The sequence below is a fragment of the Sander vitreus genome, chromosome 10, assembly GCF_031162955.1.
Source record: "Sander vitreus isolate 19-12246 chromosome 10, sanVit1, whole genome shotgun sequence".
NCBI lineage: Eukaryota > Metazoa > Chordata > Actinopteri > Perciformes > Percidae > Sander > Sander vitreus.
In genome coordinates, this window is record NC_135864.1 from 32,328,321 (window position 1) to 32,350,608 (window position 22,288).

The window sequence follows — 22,288 nt, forward strand, 5'->3', positions numbered from 1 at the left end:
TAACTTTAAAATTTTACCTGCCAAAGTTAATTTTTACCCGCATTTGGCGGGTTGGCGGGTGTCAATTTAAAGCCCTGATCATAACAACAAATGAGGGAATATAATTTCAGAACAGTGATGTTTCATCCCTTTAATAGGGTTCCAAAGACTTATAGAGTATTTGACAAAGAACAGTGGAGCTGTCCGGATGCCCATGTTGGCCCACATACTTTATGTTGGTTTTACTTTCTCTAGTATGTTTATTGCACTTTTTCACTTTTGATTTAACAAAGGGGGCGCAAAATGACCACTGCAACATATCTGCATTCATTCTATTGTGAAATAATTGACAATGGTTTAACCGGAAGCCAACTTGACACTTGAGTAAAAAGATCTGTGGTCATATGTATAGTTATACTGTATCGTGAGAACTTCCTCTTTATGAATCTTTCCCATAACCTCTGCCCACTCCCTTTCGTCACCGTGATGTTCAGTGAGTAAGATGAACTGCAATCGAAAGTGAAAGTGTTGGATCATGTCTAAAAGGGTGGAACTAAAGGGAGAGGAAAACAGAGGACAAAGGAAATCTCTCTATTCTGGATCACAGCAACACCAAGGTGAGTCCCTCCATACACTTTTCTTTCTCTTGTCTAGTTTTAAAATGCACTTTTGATGGAGATGGACTAACTTTGCCCTACTACGTTAGACTTTTTCCATCCTGTGCACACCGCAATTAGGCATTATCAGAGATCAGGCCATATAAAACTGTCAAATATATTCAAATATATTCAAATATATTCAAATATAGATACCAACGAGTGTACAGTACATTTAGTACATGTACATCTTGTCTCCACTGCATTGTGGTCATACTGGAATGTCAGGGTTTTCTCTAGGTTTCTGGAGGGCTTAGGTACTCTGGTGTAAATGTAAGTGTAAAATGTAAATGTGATGTAATATACATTTTGTAAGTGTAAATGTAATGTTTTTTAATTTTATTAAAACAATGCATTTTCTCATAATTGTAGTATTTACTATTACTATCATTTTTATTCATAGGTATTTACTATTACTATTGATGGGCAGAAAACGTGTAGTGAATACAGCTGTTAAATAAATTGTATCCAAAGAATGTAAGCACAGGCAAATTTGGGGCTTAGACATGTAGAGAGAGAGCAACATTATCTCTCTCAAACACACACACACACACACATACACACACACATGCTCATTCAGACTTTCATTTCTCTTCTGTTCATAGCCACACCCATTATTTAATGCATCTGTGTGTCTATTATGAGATCATGGAGAAAAACAACATGCTGTGACTCACTGTTACTGAGCCAGGTGTGCAACATGCACAAGTTTAAGCCCACAGAGAGTAGACTGTGCACTTCAGAATAAATGTACAGTTTAAGGGCGCGTACTCTAATGCTCTAATTGCAGTCGGCGAGTCCCGCAACGTAATGACGTAGGCGTGCTCTGGCCCTGATTGTTTTATTGCAGTGTGAGTGCAGACCGGGGTGGTGGGTTAATCGTGCTCAGGAACAGTTCAAGGCAACTGGGCCAAGTGTGAGTAGGCCTACGCCCTCATCAGGTTACCTCCCCCTAACCATCCTAATCCCACACTTGTAGCTTGATTTCTTTATATTTACTGAATGTAGTGAACATATTAGGTCACTAGATACAAACAAATACTATGTCTTTTGGGGTTGTGGTGATTTTTATGTAATGTTTTGCTGTTGTTAGGTGAGAACCTCAAAAGTCCAAAATGAAGTTTACAGGAAACATCAAACAGCCATATTTCCTCTGGGTTTTCTGGGGGAACTAGCCCTACGCACAGAGAGATAGAAACATCTAACTGAAAACGCTCCCTGACACTGGGTGACTGTCCCCTGACAGATGCAGTCCCTCAAAGATCACGATACTCTCGTTTCTCGGCCTCGTGGGACTTTGCCTAAGGTGTGTGCTGCGGCACTGGCTGCCATGACAACAGGAGGCATAGTGATTCTGTCTCCTGAAAGGTTATTTGGATGGGTTGCCATGGTAATACTCATCCTGACCCTTGGTCCTCTGCTGCACAGCCTCTGTCTGCTTGCAGAGGAGATGATTTACCATTCAAATACGAGGTGAGAGACAAGGTGTGGTTGTGTGTGGTACAATCAGAGGTAAGACCGCAACTGAGAGTGTTTTTTGTATTTAGATTAAGAAAAGAATAAGAAAAAAAAGGGCAAAATTTAGAATTTTATTCATAGATTGTATCAAGAAGTGGACGTAGCCACTGTGACATCACCAATGGGTTTGTGGACTACCGTTTTAATGCCTCAAGTTTGGCTTTTTGGCCATGATTTTTTGGAACCAGAGGTGACCATATTTGGACGAGAGGGTGGAGCTAACTTGTCAGCTAACGCTAGTGCTAGCTACCTAGCTTGGTGAGCAAGGTGCATCTGTCATTCACGTTAACTGATAGTGATTGGGATGCTTATTTTGGCATAAAACAGGCTTAAAACTTGTCTTTTAGAACACAAAGTGAGAACACACTGTGGAAGGGTCAAAGTAGTAAGGTGAATACACGGACAAACAAGTTCACGGCTATTTGAATGTACACAGTGCCATAGATATGCATTGCTAAGGTTCTATCCTGATTGACTGGTATTAGCAACTGGTCAATCACAAGGTAGCCACACCCTAAAGCCTCTGCTGCTTTATCATCTGTTTTTTAAATAAATGGGAGCATAATTATTAGTGCTGTCAAACAATTTAAATATTTACAAATGTCATAGTTAACTCGCAATTAATCGCACATTTTTATCTATTCTAAATGTCCCTAGATTTCTTTTTGTCCAATTATTTTTTCTCATTTTAATGCTCTTATCAACAAAAGTGGATCGGCTTGCTTTGTGCTTTTGTCGCCTGGCTTTGACGAGGTGGCAGAGAATTGGCATCAGCTGCGTGCTTGGCCATCAGCTGTGTGCTTGGCCATCAGCTGTATGCTTGGCCATCAGCTGTGTGCTTGGCCATCAGCTGTGTGCTTGGCCATCAGCTGTGTGCTTGGCCATCAGCTGTGTGCTTGGCCATCAAGTGGTATTTCAGACTGGACGTGCTGCGATGATAGCTCAGTTCACAACGACAAAACACACAGATCACTTTGGTCTTGTCAATGGAACCATTTGGCAACTTTTTAAAAGTAAACTTTCCATTCAGAATCTTATTGGCATCCATTTCGGCGTCTCGTCATCCACTCAAAACTTAACGTTAGCCTATTACTCTTTGGCCGGCTCGCAAGCCCAAAGTGTGTGCGCCGTCCCTGTTGTTTTGTTTCCGGTCTAGCTAGATCCGGTGTGGTGTTGTAGTTTTTCTAATGTTACTAGTTGTTGCAACAGCATGTGAAAAAAACTACAAAGTTTGCTAGGCCAAAAAGAACGTTAATCTCGCGATAAAAAAATGTACGCTGTTAAAATGGGTTTGCATTAACGCCGTTAATAACGCATTTAACCGACAGCACTAATAATTACCAAAATAAACATCATGCTGTATTGAAGAAGACTTGAAACTAGCGATTGAGAAGATAAACTCTTGTTTACTGAGGTAATAAATCAAGTGAGAAGAAGGGTCATTTTCTCATAAACATCTATACAAACTGACTTCTTATTGCAACCAGTGGAGTCGCTGCTGGCCATTAGATGAAATGCATTGGCTTCATTTTTCAGAACTTACGTTCACTTCTATTATACAGTCAATGAGTTTAACCTGTGCTGTCTGGTCTGACTTAAGTAGTACTCAGGTTTGAATGTGCCTTTCCTTGCATTGCTTAAAGCTGCTCTAATCAATATGTTTGTATTAACAATGCATCAAATGACTGTAATGTTAAAGGTGTCACTCATGGTGCTCTCATCAGTGTTTCCAGTTGCACTAGGCAGCTGTTTTGAGTAAAAAAAACAACTTTTGTAAAACTGTACACTACCTAGATGTTAACATCGGTCTCTGTAACACTATGTGTACAGAAATAATTTCAGCCTCTCTAAATGAATGGAATGTTTCATTGACGTCAAAATGCTATACTGAGCATCCACCAGTGCAACAGTGACACTGTACACACACAATTCCAGGGACAACAGTATCCTCTCTGTTTTTACAGGTATCGAGGCAAAGGGCTGCTGAGCCATGTGCTGCCAGCCTGTGGGTTAGGGGGAAAGACCCTGCTGGCTGCAGGTCTGGCAGGCCTTCTGCTCTACCTGGCCGGACATCCTCTGCCACACAAAGGCCAATGCTGGAAACTCCTCTTCCTGGCCTCGGCCCTTTACGCGCTGTTCAAAAGCCTGGGAGTCTTGGTGAGGTCCATACCTGAAACAAAGGAGTACAGTCTATATACAGTATATATATATATATATGGTTATTTATACCATGGTCTGTGCGCCAGACGGTTCATGCCTCACTGTTGTCCATTAATGGCTGACAATGGACACCTCGTCGGGCATTAACCCTTACGCTGGTGATCCATTTGTCCATGCGACGCTTCTGTCGCTTCGCGCTCCACTCTATTCCTATGGGTGATGTCAAGCGACTTCAACGTGCATGCAAAGCATTCCGGGAAGGCGGTGCTGCATTTGAAAAAATGCTGTGCGTCCAAAAGCTGGCCGACGTCCATCTTTATGCAAATGAACCCGTTGAACGCGACACGACTATCCAATAGAAGTAGACGAAAATCTTTCAAACTGACCTTTGTCGATCTGAAATGAAGACAGATTCAGCAACTGCATGGCCTATTTCTCGCTTAAAATGTTTTCAGAAACACGTTTCGGTGAACTATTTTCGTAAAGTACGAGATCGTATTCTCAACGAGCCGCTCGGTTGAAATTCTCGAGAAGGCAGACCCACGTCACGCGTTCATCCAATCAGCTGCCGGTCAGGGGCGTGGAGCATCAACCATGGATGTATGACGTCGACACCACGCTTCAGTCGTGTCGCAAAAATGGATCAGCACTTACATATATATCATTCCAGGCTGCCACTAGTTTCTACTCCTGTAGAATGCTTTGGTAAATCATAGTAAGCAATGGCTATATAACCAGTGGAACATCCATTTAAATTGGCATGTAGATGTTTCTCTGGCTACAACACCTTGAACTGGTTACAGTGGGAAGTGACCAGGGGAGTGAATAATAGATACAGCCAGTCAACATGGGGGAGCCAGTGAGTCGGAAGGTTTGTTGAGTGTAGGTTGTTACATGGCTGTAATTTAAGTGGCAGACAGAAGAAGCTGTAATTTGTGACCAGTGTTGCGGGTCAGACATGGGATGCGCAGTCAAAGATGTTTTGACCTATCATTAGACCCTGCAGTGGGTGTCTTCCTGTTTACCTGCACACACACATATACCAAACATTCCATTATTTGCACATTCCAAATCTAACTTTACTGACTGAAATTGTGTTTTGTACAGTTCAGACCAAAGATTTGTAGTCAGTTTTTTTCTAAGCTTCACAGTTTAAATGCACCTCAGTATATATTATAACGCTGATTCTGACAGGTAGGTTCCATCTTTTTCTGGCAGCTGTTCTGTTCAGTACAGTACAAACCCAGGCACACAGGCGCACTGTTTATAAGGGTTATAGGCTAGCTCAGCAGCTAACTATTTGGGACATGTTATCACCTCTTGAGAGTTTCTTTTGCTGGCTTTTAACATGGAAATAAAGTACTGTGAATCACATCTGCGATAGTCTCGCATTGCCAGACCCATCTCCACAGTGCAGTGTCAACACTGGAGTATGGTCTGGCAACACCACCAACTGATCTATTCTGGGATAGGAAAAAAAAAAATGCTCTGGCTTGTTTTTATTTCTTTAAAGCAATCACAACCATCCTGGGTGACGCTAAGCTGACAACCGTGGTCACCAGTAAGGGGAGCTCCACAGCTAAAAGCTACTGATCATTCAGGGACAGTGCATATCAGTTACACTTGCGATAACAACATTCTAGCTGACACCAACACCAGTGGTGTAGTCTAGGTGATACACAGGTATACGCAGTATACCCACTAAGAAAGCTCCAGGATTTCCATATACTCACTTAAAAATGCCCAATGACACGCACCAACATACTTTCCATTATATTCTTGATATATTTTGAATTGTCATCTGTGTTTTTCTTCTGCACATAGGCTATATAAAGGTATTTCCACCGTAAATTGGTGCATAAAAGTGTATCCGAATACAGGAAATTAAGTCGTTGATGCTCAAAACTTCCCTGGGGGAGGACACCCAGACCCCCCCACTATGACATGCCCCCTATATTTCACTTTATATGAGATAAACAAGTACACTGTAAATATTCTGTAAAAGACAATTCTATTCTCTAAAACAATGTATTTACAAGTAAAAGTTGCACCCTCTGTCCTGCACATTTGGAAGACAGCACCGAGGGAATCTCTCTCTCTCTCTCTCTTCACAATTCTGGTTGGTATAGATAATCATTTTATCAGAAAGCTCATCATCTGAGAGCTTATTATATTGTTACACCTCAGAGCACCATGGTAGAAGTGAAAGAAAGCCCCTGTTTTAGCATAAGAGCAGTACACTTCAGACAGAGCAGTCGCTATGTAAGAACGCTTCCTGGAGCATAAGTTGATTGTAATTGATGTGGCAGTTCCGGAGTAAAAATAGGCTAGAAAAAAGTATGTCTTCATCAGCAAGAATCACCATAGCACTGTCCTCGAAGAATTGCTTTATAATTCCGAACAAAGCTCCCTGTTCCCTCAGACTCCGTATAGAAACTGGCGGCATTATAGATTCCAATCCAGCTCAAGCTTGAGTGTAGCTGTCTAAAAATATAGTTGTCCCACATAGGAAAGGGCAGCATGGGTGCAGGGGTGCCCTTTTCTCTTGCCTGACACCTTCCCATAGGTGTCCTGAGCATAGGTGAGGTGTTGTGACATCCCTCTGGCTGTTTCTGTGGTCGGTGTACAGGGTCCGTCAGAGGTGGAGGTGTCAGACGTCTGCGAGGGGAGGAAGATGAACGTGGCCCACGGCCTGGCCTGGTCCTTCTACCTTGGCTACCTGCGACTGGTGCTGCCGCGTCAGTAACATCAAAACACACACCTCCTTATATTTCTGATTACACACAATCATTTAAATATGAGATTGTGGGCTTTACCTTCACAATATAATCAATTTAACTTGATATACTGTATATGTCTTTGGCGTGTGTGTGTGTGTGCGTCCAATCAGGTTTGGAGGGCTCCATCGCAGCATTTCGTGCCACCCATCAGGCCAACAGCTCCTCCTGGGGTCGTGGCTCCAGGAAACTCCTCATCCTCGTACCTCTCAATGCCAACATTTCTCACAAGCTGGAGGAAGAGGATGACAACATCTATTTCTATGACAACCTCCCCAACAGCGAGATAGACAGGGCAGGAGTCCGAGGGCGGGTCTACAAGCACAGCGTCTACAGTGTATTGGACGAGCATGGAAAGGTAGGCTGGGCTGTAGAACAATAGTTACAGATTATAATGCAGGTGGATTTAGATCATACCAGAACAGATACACTGAAGTAGAGCTATGATCGGGCCCAAGAAATCAACCACGGCAGCAGTTTTAGAGCCGAGTCCGATTACAAAAAGGAATTTCCGCTGTAAAGAAAAAAAGAAAGAAATAACAATGATTATCCACGCGTGGAAGAAGATGCGTGAGAAGATATCTGGAAGAAGGCGGTCACACGAAGCCGTACACAGCCCATACATTATTTACAACATTACACAGACTATAAGGTCTGCATTTAAAAACAAAAACACTAGAAAATGAGTGTGAGCCGACACGATTCAAACATCGGCTGAATTTAGAGAATTTACAGTGGCAGAGAATCAAAGCTCTTCACTGAAGTGCTTTCCCACATGAAATACTAGCTGCATGCCATCCATCCATCCTTTCTCTGTGCTTTTTAGAGTCAAAGGTGGCGGAAAAATATCCTAGCATGCATTGGGCAAAAAAGGCAAGGAAACACCACAGACATGTCTCCAGTCCATCTCAGATGTGTATATCTGTATTATTTTAAGTTACAGATCTTAAATCTTAAAATAATTGAATTGCAAACTAATGAAATTAGAAATGTCTCAGGTGCACAGCAAAAATATTTAGTCACCATTAAATAATGCAATCAGAGAACCTGCAGTTCTGAGCTATTTGTGCTGTAATTGTGTGAGTTGAAGACCTCAGCCCTATGGTGGGGACCTTTAGTCATTTATAATCATTGTGGAGGCCGTCTGTGATCATAAACCTGTGCAAATATGCCATGTCTTTAATTTGACAAGTAACAGTTAGCCCGTAAATTACCTACAGTAGGTAAACATTTGGCTAAACACAGAGGTGGTGTGATTATCAGCGGGGGAAGAAGTATTCAGATCCTTTACTTAAGTAAAAGTACTAATACCACACTGTAAAAATACTGTTACAAGTAAAAGTCCACCATTGAAAGTGTTACTTAAATAAAAGTATGTAAGTATTATCAGCAAACAGTACTTAAAAGTGCTGTAGATAGGATTGGGAAGATCCAGGACTTAGCCAAAACATTTGAACATCAACAACTTCTCAGTCCCTCCCCCCTTTCTGCTAAAGCCCAAAACGGTCTCCTAAGCTCCTCCCCCTACAAGGGAGAATAAATGCATGTGCATGAGCAGTGATTGACACGCAGTTAGACACCCCCCTGTAACATGTATGTAGTGGAGTAAAAAGTCCAATATTTCTCTCTGAAATGTAGCGGAGTAGAAGTAGAAAGTGGCATGAAAAGAAAAGACTCAAGTAAAGTACAAGTAGCCTACCTCAAATTGGTACTAAAGTACAGTACTTGAGTAATTGTACTTAGTTACATTCCAGCACTGGTGATATATTAGTCCTTTGCGAATCGGCATCTCGTGATATGAGGGTCATATTTGGGGCTGCGTTTTGACACAGTCTTGACATCATATGCGAGGCGTAATGTTGGTAAGTTAGAGTAGAAATACAGAGTTTTTTTCTTATCCTGTGCAAATGCGCCGCACGAAACACAGACGTAAATCCCATGATGTCCCCTGTTAATACTCGTCTGTGACAGAGAGAGAGAGAGAGAGAGAGAGAGAGAGAGAGAGAGAGAGAGAGAGAGACAGAGAGAGAGAGAGAGAGAGAGAGAGAGAGAGAGAGAGAGAGAGAGAGAGAGGGAGAGAGAGACAGAGGGAGAGAGAGAGAGAGAGAGAGAGAGAGAGAGAGAGAGAGAGAGAGAGAGAGAGAGAGAGAGAGAGAGAGAGAGAGAGAGAGAGAGAGAGAGAGAGAGAGAGAGAGAGAGGAGAGAGAGAGAGGGAGACAGAGAGAGAGAGAGAGAGAGAGAGAGGGAGAGAGGGAGAGGGAGAGAGGGAGAGAGGGAGAGAGAGAGAGAGAGAGAGAGAGAGAGAGAGAGAGAGAGAGAGAGAGGGAGAGAGGGAGAGAGAGAGAGGGAGACAGAGAGAGAGAGAGAGAGAGAGAGAGAGAGAGAGAGAGAGAGAGAGAGAGAGAGAGAGAGAGAGAGAGAGAGAGAGAGGGAGAGAGGGAGAGACAGAGAGAGAGAGAGAGAGGGAGAGAGAGAGAGAGAGAGAGAGAGAGAGAGAGAGGGAGAGAGACAGAGAGAGAGAGAGAGAGAGAGAGAGAGAGAAACTCAAGAGGCTGTTTCTAATATATATACAAAATATTCTTCAATATTTCATGATAGCACGTCAATGTGCTCCATATTCAATATGTTTGATGTTGTAAATCTAACAGTGATTGTACTCAAAACCCCGTCTGTAGTTTAGTGGAGGGAAAGGAAGTTTGGGATGCATGAAAGCAGTCTGAGTTTTCATATGAGACCAGAAATAGCCACTATTTCTATCAAAGTGATTACCAGAATGGTGTTATTTTACAGTTGCTGTCATCACACAGAATAAGCGTAAGTAGTAAGTTTGACTTCCCTCCAGTAAACAGTACTGTACTTAAGTTTAATTTTGAGGTACTTTTACATTACTTGAGTAAATTCCTTAAAATGGAATTACTCCTCCTTCACTACATTTCATTACATGATATTGTGTTTTACTTCACTACATTTATCTGACAACTATCGTAACAGATTAAGGTTTTACATAAGCCTACTAAACTTGATTAGAATTTACGTTTGTATTTTCACTCTAAACAATACACCATGAAAGACTTTTGTCCTCTTGTCTTGAACATATTTTAAGAATATAAAAGAAACACCGAGACTTGTGATGCCTTTTCAACACAAGTGATTTGTACTTTGGGATCCAAAAAGAAAATCAACCGAGTATAGTACATCCCCTCCAGCATGCTGTTTCCTTTTCATAGCACAGCATGACCGCCACCTGCTGGTTCAACCTGAGAATTCACTAGTGGAGAGCTACATTAGAAAGGCACAGTGACAGCACCATCTGCATGTAAAACATGGTCATCAAACTTCTCTGGTGCCGAGAGGTCCACAAGCTTTTAAAGTGCTCATATTATGCTCATTTCCAGGTTCATAATTGTATTTAGAGGTTATATCAAAATAGGTTTACATGGTTTAATTTTCAAAAATCACCGTATTTTTATTGTACTGCACATTGCTGCAGCTCCTCTTTTCACCCTGTGTGTTGAGCTCTCTGTTTTAGCTACAGAGTGAGACCTCTCACTTCTGTTCCATCTTTGTTGAGAGTCGCACATGCTCAGTAGCTAGGTAAGGACTACTAGCCAGTCAGAAGCAGAGTATGAGGGCGTGCCCTGACAGTACCTAGGTAAGGACTACTAGCCAGTCAGAAGCAGAGTATGAGGGCGTGCCCTGACAGTACCTAGGTAAGGACTACTAGCCAGTCAGAAGCAGAGTATGAGGGCGTGCCCTGACAGTACCTAGGTAAGGACTACTAGCCAGTCAGAAGCAGAGTATGAGGGCGTGCCATGCTAGCAGCTAGGCGAGCATTATAACGTGTGTTCCAAAGTGACCACGTTTGTCTCTGAAGTAAAGGCTGGACTACAACAGAGCTGTTTGGAGCAGTTTGTGAACAGTGTTTTCTGTTGGAGATGGTAAGTCCCTTTGGGGGGGCGACTTTGGGCTTTTTCACTTTGTAAACCTATAACGTGCACAATATATATATATATATATATATATATATATATATATATATATATATAACAATAAAGGAAAGGGAAAAAGCCAAAAAGCATGATATGAGCACATTAAAGGATTAGTTGCTCATGTAATGTTTTTATCTGTGTGTGTGTGTGTGTGTGTGTGTGTCTAAACAGGCCCATGAGTGTGTGGTGGAGTATGCAACGCCTCTGCTGACGCTGTACAGCATGTCCCAGGAGAGCAGCGCTGGTTTCGGGGAGCCGGAGCGCAGACAGCAGGTCCTGCTCTTCTACAGGACGCTGCAGGACATACTGGAGCAGTCGCTGGAGTGCCGCAACCGCTACAAACTCATCCTGCTTAATGGTAGGAAGACAAGCCATGTCTATGTGTGTCTGTGTGTGTAAACTTTATACACACCTCGCGCGGCATGAGACATAGGCTACTGCTTTTAAGGGGGACTTGACAAGGATTGACAATCAGGGTTTGTGTATTTATGGATTCCTTTGAAATTTATGTTTAAAAAAAAAAGGTTTTGTTGATGCACAGCCGCCTTTTGCAGCACAGTGTGTCACTAAAATAGGGCTGCAACTAACATTTATTTTCATAGTCGATTAATCTGTTGATTATTTTCTCAATTAATCAATTTTGGTCTGTAAAAAATGTAAAATGGTGAAAATTGTCAATCAGTGTTTCCCAAAGCCCAAGATGGCGTCCTCAAATGTTTTGTCCACAACTCAAAGATATTCAGTTTACTGTCACAGAGGAGAGAAGAAACTAGAACATACTCACATTTAGGAAGCTGGAATTGGAGATTTTTCCTTTCTTCTTTCCTCTAGATGAGCATGAGGACGACCCTCACTTCCTGTCCAAAGCTATCCTACGCCACCTGCAGCAGCAGGAGAAAGAGGAGTTCTGCCTCACCCCACCTCCTCACCAGGAGATGGTGCACCCGTTGGCGAGCGCATCCGGTGCCCCGGCTGTGAACGGTGACTGGCACCACCCTGAGCAAATGAGCAGGGAGCCTACGCTCATGTTCAGCCTGGAGAAGCCTCAGCCTCTGAGGGAACCTGTCGAGAACACTTATTAATGAACAATATACTGTAAATACATGCTCAGGCAACGGGGAACATAAACACGCACACGCCAAGGTTGTAATGGTTAACAAAACCGAACAAAATAACGAAAACTAGGTGGGAAAAAACGTTGTTGTAATGTCTGTTTGCAAAACTAACTAAAATAAAATAAAATTATCGAGTAAATTGTCCTTAGTTTTTGTCTTTGTCAATGTCTTTCATAGAGCAAAAAACTTTATATCTTTCCGCCCATGACATTTCCCGTAGACATGTATAGTTTCTGACTGGGAACCCAGAAATTGCGACATTCCATGTCAAACTGAACACATGTCCATGCCCCTCGCCTGGCATCATGGCGGTACCAAAAGTCAGAAGAAAGCGGCAGTCCTGTTTGATTATGACTGTGAAAAATAAAAGCAAGTCCCTTGCAGTGGAAGGTGGTAAAATATGTGGACAATTTATTACAGGGAAAAAGTACATTTGAGAAGCGCACACAAGCTAGGAGGCTAACCTAGTTTACCTTAACAGGTAAAGGAGAAAGCAAAGCCCCCTTTCCCCGAAACTAGTGATGGGACAACCGACTCTTTTACACAAGTCGGTTCAACCGGACGGTTGGAGGTTAGCCTACCTAGATTCGGTCACCAGTTCGCGTGCCCGGGGGGGAGCACTGGCCACAGTTACATTCGGTAGCCTGGTGCGCGGTCTCCTCGTGACAGTCTAACTACCATGTAGCAACATTCACTTCTAACATTTAACTTTAACTACCAAGATACCATTATGTGTATGTGATATAATACTTTCCCCTTGGTAATGTAGCCTATGCATTTCCATGAACACAATTCTAAAACGCACGAGACATAAAGGCTTCTGGGATCGGTTGATAACTCAAACTTGCCGAGAACCTAGACACCCGTTATGGTCCTTACGGTCTCGTTCAGTAGCCTGGTGTGCGGTCTCCTCGTGACAGCCTACCTACCATGTAGCAACATTCACTTCTCTAACATTTAACTTAACATAACTACCAAGATAACATGACGTGTATTTTGTATGTGATGTACTTCCCCATCGATAATGTGTGAATTGCCATGAACACAATCATCTAAGATGCACCAGAAACAAGGCTTGGTGAATAACTCAAACTTGCCGAGAACCAAGACACCGCTTGATTACATCAGACTCGAGCGGCCGGTTGCACAGTTACATTCGGTCTCGTTCAGTAGCCTGGTGCACGGTCTAGGCCATTTCCTGATTGATTCTACCACCACCACTCCAGTGGAGGCACTAATGAGCTAGATTACTACACACACAGTGGCAGAAGAATACCAGCTACACACAACGGCACGCACGAATGAGGTAAAAAAACAGGAGTGAGTCGGTTCATTGACATATGGCACTCGATTCTCCCGATTCAGTGACACCAGTCGGGTTTATTAACCGGCTCTTCGGTCAGTTCGTCAACACTACCCGAAACAGAAGCTAACCCCGGTACAGGGCATGGATGTATGGGTACAGGGCCAGGCAGCATGACAGAGACAACAGCAGGACAGAGAACACTATAGGAGGGCTTTCACCGGCGACCCGATAGCTGCTGGTTAGTAAATACGCAGGAACACCAAAAGCGGGAGGAAGCGTGGGTTAATATGTGTATTAATACTGGGATGTCTACACAACTGTGTGAGTCGATTGACTTGAAAAAGTTCGCCACTTTACTCGAACCAAAGTTCAAAACACCGCTTCATGTATGTCTTCTTTAGTATATTGGCTATTTAGGTTTTTTTCCTGGAACACGTCACTTACACATTTTGCACTTACTGCGGTGTCTTTATGACCATATGTAGGCTACATTTTATGTACTGGTCTTATTGTTGAATACACTGTGAATACATATTTCTAAAATTGTATGATATTATGAGTTATTATTACACAATACTTTTTCTGACCTTTTTGAATCCCCCGACAAATAACCCATATTACAAAAAAAGACTAATAAAAACTAAACTAAAACTAAGCATTTTCAAAAAATAAAAACTAAAGTAAACTAGCAAACCCGCTTTAAAAACTAATTAAAACTAAACTGAATTTGAAAACAAAAAGTCAAAACTAAATAAAAACTAATGTGCGCAAAACTATAATAACCTTGGCGCACACACACACACACACACACACACACACACACACACACACACACACACACACAAAATAAATGCAAACATTTGCTTCGAAGAAGAGTTACGTTTCTTTTGACTTTCTATAAATACGGGTTTGGTGAGTAACAGTTGCCAGAGACTCTGAGGAGCTGCCTGACCAGTGACAGGAGGCAAATCAAATTGGTTATTGTCATTGTGATCAACATCAATTGCAATAGTGAAAACTATCACAATGTGTACTGACTGGCTCTGGCCACTGGGCATTGAGATTTAAACAGTGTGTGTGCAGTGGAAACACCCGGGACAGATTGTACCGACAGTACACCCTGAAAGTGTTGTTCAGAAGAGAGTTTGTCATCCTCCCTCGGCATTTAGAGAACAGGACATGATCTTCTGCCAACATCCGGTTCATTAAAATTAAAATGAGTCCAAAGTAGAACAAAGGTGTCCACTAGTCCTGTTGCTGCTACCAGTTTTACAATAGTCTCAGACTCATTATGACAATATTTAGCTATGTAATGCTCACTGCAGTTCACTTGTTAATTCAACCCAACTCAAACAACAGCAGTCACAAGACACCTGACACCACACCTGTTTATCTGCATCTCACACACACAGCAGAGGTGTGAGGGAGGACAGACGCATCTGATCCAAATCAATGATTTATAAAAATGTTACATGTAAAATTACAGACAAAATGGAAATCAAACAATGGCGCACTGTTTTAACCCCAGCTGCGCTGCGCCTGAAGTAGCCTTGACAGGTCAATATGAAGCTCTCAACATTTTGAGATGTTGATGGAGGCGCCCCGGAGCCCAGTTTGTTTCCCCTGCTTCTTTTTCTGTTTGCTCTTTCTTGAGAAATACTGGCTTCCTCTACCGTTCCAGACCTCTATACATCTCTTCAAATGAAATAATCTGACAAGGAGGAATATCACTGTTTTGGTACAACTGCTGATGATTCCCATCCACATACACAGGCCATGACCCAAGTCACAAGTCACAAAGGTGCTGCACTATAAGAATCCAATAAATATTCAATATTCAACAGTTCACTTGCCTTGCTCCGGACTACAGAAGCTGTGATAAGCCACACAGATGGACTTTATACAGTCACCAGTTTAACACCTCTGATATAACAATCTGAACAAATGGACAGCATATGCTTTTGCTTTCAGAAACAGCTGCCTGAGAGAGCCATTGCTAATTCTCTCGGTAAATTGACTATTTGCCAGAAAAAAATGATTTGAAATATCTTAACTTGTAACGAGTACTACATAATAATGACTTTTGATATTTTATAGAGTAAACAATTGATCCATTAATAGAAAAAAAAGCTTATATATCACTATCACTATGCAGTGAAATGAATCATTAGGTTTTGCCTACAACAAATACTGGACGACTGTGTAAACAATAAATCCAGGCAGTTAATTCATCAGGATACTGATATGAATTTGTGTTTATTTTTTATACGATAGTTAGATTAGAACACTCAGGGCTGCAGAAATGTGACTTTTAGTCAGGTCTGACCTGTTCTCCACCAAAACCATTACAGCCCAGGAAGCAGACATCAGCTGATGCAATGTTAACAAATGGATAACTTATTGTTCCCTTAGTTAGCCATGACTTCATAAAACATTGAACTGGTGACCACCTGTCATAGTTTGTAGTAATTATTCAAGTTAGGGTGGACAACATACATTAAAATCCCCCTTCATTTGGAACTAACAAATGTGGAGAGGGCAGATTTGTTATATGCTTAAATATAAATAACTCTTGTGTTTCAGATACTCACAGTATAGTACAGTACAGTATACCCACAGGCAACATTGGTTAGGTAGTGAGCATATAGTGGCACCACACTGTAGTTCCCCTGCAGTTCTACAGAAAGACACTTCCTCCTTGGTGGTAAGCTTCATGTTTCTGACGACATAATGTAATCTGAACCTGATTGGTTAACAGCTGTGATGTCATAGCAGGGTGATTTCCCAAGAAGGTAAGTCAGGCGTGAGAGGTTAACCTGCAAAAAAATCTTCCTCCTCAGTGGACGTGTGTGTGTGTGTGTACGTGAGTGTGTGCTGACTGAATTGTGATGCCGAGGTAAACAATACCTTGTTCAGCTGACTTTAATATTAACCCTGACAGTCCAAACTGAGGAGAATGTTAATGACTATTTTCACTGTAGTTTCCACTCTTCCCCACCATTAATCTACAGCGTAAATGATCTGAACAATTATGTTGTCAGATGTCCCATATTAGGACATTTAAACTACGTGACCTCATGCATATCTCATACACGCTAACAAAAGCGTTTTATAAAATTAAATGAAACACAAATGTCAAGTCTACACCAGGTCCTTCAAGGTAATAACATCTTCAAATCTATTTTTAAAACTGATTGGGAGGCAGTAAAAGGCAACTGAAACCAGTGTGACAGTTTCCAATCCCTTGATATCTGTACACTTCTGTAACTTTTTGGACGATAACTACAGTATTTCTTATTAAATTTTGTTAACCACCTGTGGATCCAAACAATAGATGGAGAAGAAGAAAATAGTCCTGTGTTGGTAGATACATTTCCAATGCTCCACCAGGTGTGTGTGTGTGTGTGTGTGTGTGTGTGTGTGTGTGTTTCAGACCATGTTACTCACCTGTGAGTAAAGCAGGGCTCACGTCACCGTGTCTAGACCTGACGTGCTCTCTCACACACACACACACACACACACACACACACACACACACACACACACACACACACACACACACACACAATCTTATGTGCATACACTGAAAGAAGACATGAATGTTAGATTTGGTGGTAATTTACATAAAGAAACAATAAAAACAATGTGGCTTTATTTTTTTACAATCCAACCAGGAAGATCATTTGTTGAACTAGTACATGCATGGAATACATTTTTATTTCAGAGTGACAGTGGATAGACAGGAAAGGTGGGAGAGAGATGGGGGATGACACGCAGCAAAGGGCCGCAGGTCGGATTCGAACCCGGGCCGCTAGAGGTCACCCCTTAGGCCTATTTTTATACATATAATTGAATTAAGAACATCCTGAAGCCCAAAGTCAAAAATGTACCTGTTTATGAACTAAAAACCTGATCAATTAATGTGTGAAATGAGCACTTTTATCATAAGAAACATGCAGCTATAGTAGAACCATAATTCCTTCCATGGTTGTCGGGGGGGGGCTTTGGTTTTGTGTTTTGGAGGACTGTAAGAGAAGCTCATCTTCCTTTAACATTCAGGCTTTTGTCAAATAAAAGAAACCGGGCGGGGCCCTTCTGACGGTCTGGGTTTAACATTTAAAGAGATCACGCTGTTTTCCATGAATGCACCAGAACTGGAAAACACCCCTCGGAGGAATTCAAAACAACCACATGATGAATAATCCCTCACCTGGAGGGAGCTCAGCACGTAGAACCATCTGTAGGTTACTGTGTGTGGAGTCGCTCGTCTCTTACTTGACATATTTAATTGGCTCACATAGCTTTATTCTTAATCATTTCTACTATTACTTGCTGTTGCACATTAACAACAGAATACATTAGAAAACATGTTTTTTTAGTTTTTTTCTGATTCCCTTTCAATGTGTTTTTTTATAAAGCACATATAGACAATATGCATTACTGGCCTATAAATAATATTTTTGCCCTCACTAACTTATGCTAGCAATACGACCGAATCGGCCGAACCCGAAATTATCTCTCTCCATCGTTTACACGCAGCTGTTCCAGCCACTCCAATATTAACTTGGTCTTGTTGCTCTGCCTGTTGCGTTGTACTTAAAATCTTATTTATACTTATAATAACTTATTTTATTCATTCGCAGTCTTTTGCGATTTGTTAAGAGCGCAAAGCCAAAATACTTAAAAAAGCAACAAAAACCTTAAAGCATATTAAAACAAAAATAAAAAAAATATTAAAACAAAAAGCATATTAAAATTAAAAAAGTGACAAAACCTTTTTAAAAAAAGAAAAAAAATTATGCTAAAATATTTATTATTTTTTTACTCAGCATGTGCTTTAAAGCAAAACATACGTAGGTAAAAGTAAAAATACAGATTTTAAAAACTACTTTAAAAAGTAAAAGTACACAAAAAATACTCAATTACAGTAAGGTCAGGAATTGTAATTAGTTACTTTCTACCTCTGTTAGTTATTGTGAATTAGTTTGTTGTTGGTAGCCAATAGAAAAATAGGAATTGGTTTTGGTCGGTTCAGATAGCCTAACGTTAGGTGGGTAGGCTGATATATCCGTCATGTAACAGGAAAGAAATGTAGTAGCTACAAGTATAAAGTTATTAGAGTCATATTATATCCCACTAGTCTTATTTTACATTCACTAACTGTCTGTTACCCGTCCTCCACAGGGCTCAGCTCCGTCTTCCCACCTCAGTGCAATGCCCAGACATGTTGCGTGAGCCACAGTCAGTCACACAGATCAGGAAACTTCTCGATTGAACCGGTCAGTTCCGATCACACGTGACGTGAGGGAGCTCAGCTGATGCAACCGAGTGCACCTCCGGTATAAAAGCTCGCGCTCGCCGCTCAGAGTTGCTCAGCCCAACTATAGTTACATACATGGAGAAGACACAGACCAAACGCTTGGAGGAGATACCGGAGCTTGACAAACAAGAGTCAGGGTGGTCTATAGCGCGGCTCTGCTCTTAGGACCCGGAGTGGCCGTCTGCTCGGAGGAACACGGCGTCGGAGAGATGATAGGAAAGTATTTCCCCCAGCTGCTCACATCCCCGGGCCGAAAGACGAGCTCCGGCCGGCGGGGCAGCGTCGAGAGCTGCGACGAGAGCGATAGCAACTCGCCTTCTTGTAAGTTTAATTCAATTCAAACTTGATTTCAGACTCAAAAGAGTGTCCACAGCAATAAAAAGACAAAGGAAAAAAAACATGTACTAAAAGTTGAACGTAGTTTTGTTAATGATACGGCAACAAGTTGTTAAAACAGTCTCCGTTCTAATTGGCCGAGTCAAACATCTTTTTTATTAATCCGCCAACGTTGAATGAACCATGAACGTAACATAGGAACTAGATCTATACATAGGACCTATATTAGGCGGAAGTCAAATAAATAAGCTGGTCCTCCTGATGGGAATGTTTCTGATGTAATCTAGGATCAGCTGATGCCACTGTGCTGTTCCCACTTCTTCTCCTCAGCTGCTGATTTAAAGCATTTATTCTGATGACTTGAGTATTTTAGGGCAGTGCAGGGTCAAACTATGGCTTCTTTTATGATGCACTGAAATTGCATTTGACTGTCTGTGGCTGTCAAACGGCTAAAATTCAATATCAGCATAGACATTAAACTTGTACTAGTAATGTACTGACTGATATAGACTGTGACCATATGCAACACAATTTAACAACCCCCCTGGTCTCTTTCTACAGTTGCCAACATGGATGCTGGTTTGGAGCATGTAGAGCGGCTGCTGCAGCGGGATGTGACCCGGCACATAGAGCGCTGTCTGACAGAGGCCAAAGCTTCCACCCTCTACTGCCAGATGCTGCTGCTGCCTCGCCAGATGTTGGCCAAGGTTGGCCAGGACGTGGTGCGCTCCTCTGCTGATGAGCCCTGCGGGCTCCGGGGCGCCTCCATCACCGTCCACGTGGATTGCAAAGATGGCCTGAAGTCTGTGGGGAGCATCTTCCTAGACCAAAGGGTCACCCCGACGTTTGAACTGTCTGTGATCTTCAAGGCAGACAAGGACGACGGCTGGCCGTCGCTCAAGCACATCTTTGATAGCAACAAAGTGTTGAAGTTGAGACCAGAGTACCGGCTGGTGAAGAGGAAGCTCTACTCCTCAGCCAGCCCTGTCATTCATGATTTCAACTAGGGGGGCCAGTTAAGAATGTTAACCCCCGTTTCACTGTTTACCTCTTTTTTTGTGTGTGTGAAATGTCAGGCTACATGCAAATGTTTTGGCCTGGAACGAACTCCAAAATGCAGATTGTTCTTTATTCATGTATGAATGTCTTAACGCAGGGAACCAACTGCTTGTTTTCCTACACTCTGTAGCTGACATGACCTCAGTGGTTTACGCAGACTGGTTGAATGTTAAAGTTTTCACTGTAAACCTAAAAATGTCCTTCCAGGATTGGGCAGGTCTCACTCCTGAAGTGTGCTGTACTGTTATTTATGCAATTGTTAAATACATTTTTTTTGACACCATTTCTTTGTCCTGTGCTTGACTCTTTATTTATAGTTTCTCAAACTTTTTTCAATAATGTACCCCCTTTGAATTTTTCATTGAAGTATGCCCTGACCAGCACAAAACTTTCTTTTGGTAGGAAAAAAAAAGTTATCACTCAATTTATTAGGGTATGAACATAAACTTTTTTTTTTTTTAATCTCACAAGACCTTCCTGCAGTACTCTAAAGTACCCCTAGGGGTACGCATACCCCCACTTGGGGGAAACACTGCTGTAGATAGAGGTGTGTGTGTGTGTAAACAGCTGTTTCTCCCAGCACACATCCCATACAAAATAACACCATGTTCCTATTTACATGTTGTGATTTGTATAGTCACAGCGTGTACAAATAACAAGGTCACATGAGACACAGCCATCTTCTAACCGTATACAAACTGGGAACTATATTCTCAGAAGGCGAAGCTCTGCTACTTAGGCGGAGTGATTTGCTCACAGCACCTGAGAAGCCCCGTGGTGAGGAGCAGAGAGTAACAACGGTGCTTTTCAGGTGATGAGCTAATCACTCCGCCCAAGTAGCAGAAGTAGCAGTGCTTCACCTTCTGAGAATATAGTTCCCAGTTTGTATACGGTTAGAAGATGGCTGTGTCTCATGTGACCTTGTTATTTGTACACGCTGTGACTATACAAATCACATGTAAATAGGAAAATGTTGGCGTTATGTCACTTATTGGGAGCAGTAGGCTAGATGGAACCAATTTACCTCCAGGATCTGTGCTAAGCTAGGCTAGCGGTGGGTGCGTCAGAGGAGATGGAGATGAGAAGGGTATGTATGGACTCCTCTAACTCTGGGGGAAGACGGGGAATAAGACCCAAGTCCCAATAAGTCGCCGTGTTCCTTTAAAGTCAGGGAAAATGATTACACAAGAAATCATGTTGCAAAAAAAAATCCCTCTAAGTTAAATCTTAAATGATGAGATGAATGACCACGTAGTGATCAGGGCATCAAACTCTGATATGACTTAGGTTTAGATCAAATAATCTTTTTATTTAACAAATGTACAACATAACACATGATACATACACAAAACTCTACATGATCCATCTCACGGGTACAAAACTTGTTTTTGTACTCCCATCTAACACACACTACACAAACGTGTTTCTTTTGCTATCCACATAGCACACTGGCTACATCCTAAGTGACGAGTAGGGATGCACCAATACTACTTCAGCAACAACAAACTCCACACCCTACGTATCAGCCCATCAACGTACATCAAACACCGACATTTTACATTACAGCCAACTATTTTACAAAGAATATATTGTTTAGTTTTCCAAATGTTCTACCTTCAAAAAGGCAGCTATTGGTTTCCATTCATTACACTACAGCATAAAAAAGCTGCGACATTAATTTGAGGTTAAGATAATTCATCAAGTGAACAATTTGTTGACGCACAGTTTGTTGTCAAAGTTATATTGTCATTACATGGCGGAGAAGATCCAAGCACAAACTGATATATTGTTTTGAAAACTCTGTTGGTGCTTTTAAGGACACTCCGATATCTGAGATTGTAAAGTCTGCTGGCAAAATGGCAATTCCTTTAACAAAAAAAAGAAATAGCATTTCACCAATTTTCATGATAGCTTGTATTCTGGACTTTGAAAACACTGTAAAAATAAATAAAAAAATTAAAAATAAAATAAATGTGGATACTGTGTCAATGTTCAGATGAACTTGAATGCAGAGAGACTGAAACTTGCAACAGCAGTGGCGCACACACAATCAGTTTTAACAAAAGGCAACAA

At 41.7% G+C, this 22,288-nt stretch overlaps 2 protein-coding genes and 1 long non-coding RNA gene across 3 annotated transcripts; 2 read left to right on the top strand and 1 right to left on the bottom strand.

Annotated features, from left to right (window-relative positions):
• The first annotated feature begins 486 nt into the window (after window positions 1-486).
• On the top strand, window positions 487-12,338 carry sting1 (stimulator of interferon response cGAMP interactor 1). The gene is made up of 7 exons (XM_078261172.1): window positions 487-596; window positions 1,882-2,108; window positions 4,118-4,310; window positions 6,943-7,051; window positions 7,204-7,448; window positions 11,251-11,437; window positions 11,911-12,338. The coding sequence occupies exons 2-7, from the start codon at window positions 1,882-1,884 to the stop codon at window positions 12,159-12,161; spliced, it is 1,212 nt and encodes a 403-aa protein (XP_078117298.1). The 5' UTR covers window positions 487-596; the 3' UTR covers window positions 12,162-12,338.
• LOC144524721 (uncharacterized) lies at window positions 2,161-11,954 on the bottom strand. Its single transcript, XR_013502634.1, has 2 exons — window positions 11,864-11,954; window positions 2,161-7,604 (listed from the first exon to the last, which is right to left on the bottom strand). It is a non-coding gene; the product is annotated as an uncharacterized LOC144524721 (long non-coding RNA).
• Window positions 12,339-18,846: 6,508 nt separating the features above from the next.
• On the top strand, window positions 18,847-20,498 carry LOC144524722 (DNA damage-inducible transcript 4-like protein). The gene is made up of 2 exons (XM_078261173.1): window positions 18,847-19,141; window positions 19,718-20,498. The coding sequence occupies exons 1-2, from the start codon at window positions 19,030-19,032 to the stop codon at window positions 20,161-20,163; spliced, it is 558 nt and encodes a 185-aa protein (XP_078117299.1). The 5' UTR covers window positions 18,847-19,029; the 3' UTR covers window positions 20,164-20,498.
• The last annotated feature ends 1,790 nt before the right edge of the window (window positions 20,499-22,288 follow it).

Coding starts and splice junctions, on each gene's coding strand:
- LOC144524722 (XM_078261173.1), top strand. CDS start 19,030: ATGATAGGAAAGTATTTCCCCCAGCTGCTCACATCCCCGGGCCGAAAG. Junction 19,142..19,717: donor CGATAGCAACTCGCCTTCTT/GTAAGTTTAATT, acceptor CTCTTTCTACAG/TTGCCAACATGGATGCTGGT.
- sting1 (XM_078261172.1), top strand. CDS start 1,882: ATGCAGTCCCTCAAAGATCACGATACTCTCGTTTCTCGGCCTCGTGGG. Junction 2,109..4,117: donor ATTTACCATTCAAATACGAG/GTGAGAGACAAG, acceptor CTGTTTTTACAG/GTATCGAGGCAAAGGGCTGC. Junction 11,438..11,910: donor CAAACTCATCCTGCTTAATG/GTAGGAAGACAA, acceptor TCTTTCCTCTAG/ATGAGCATGAGGACGACCCT.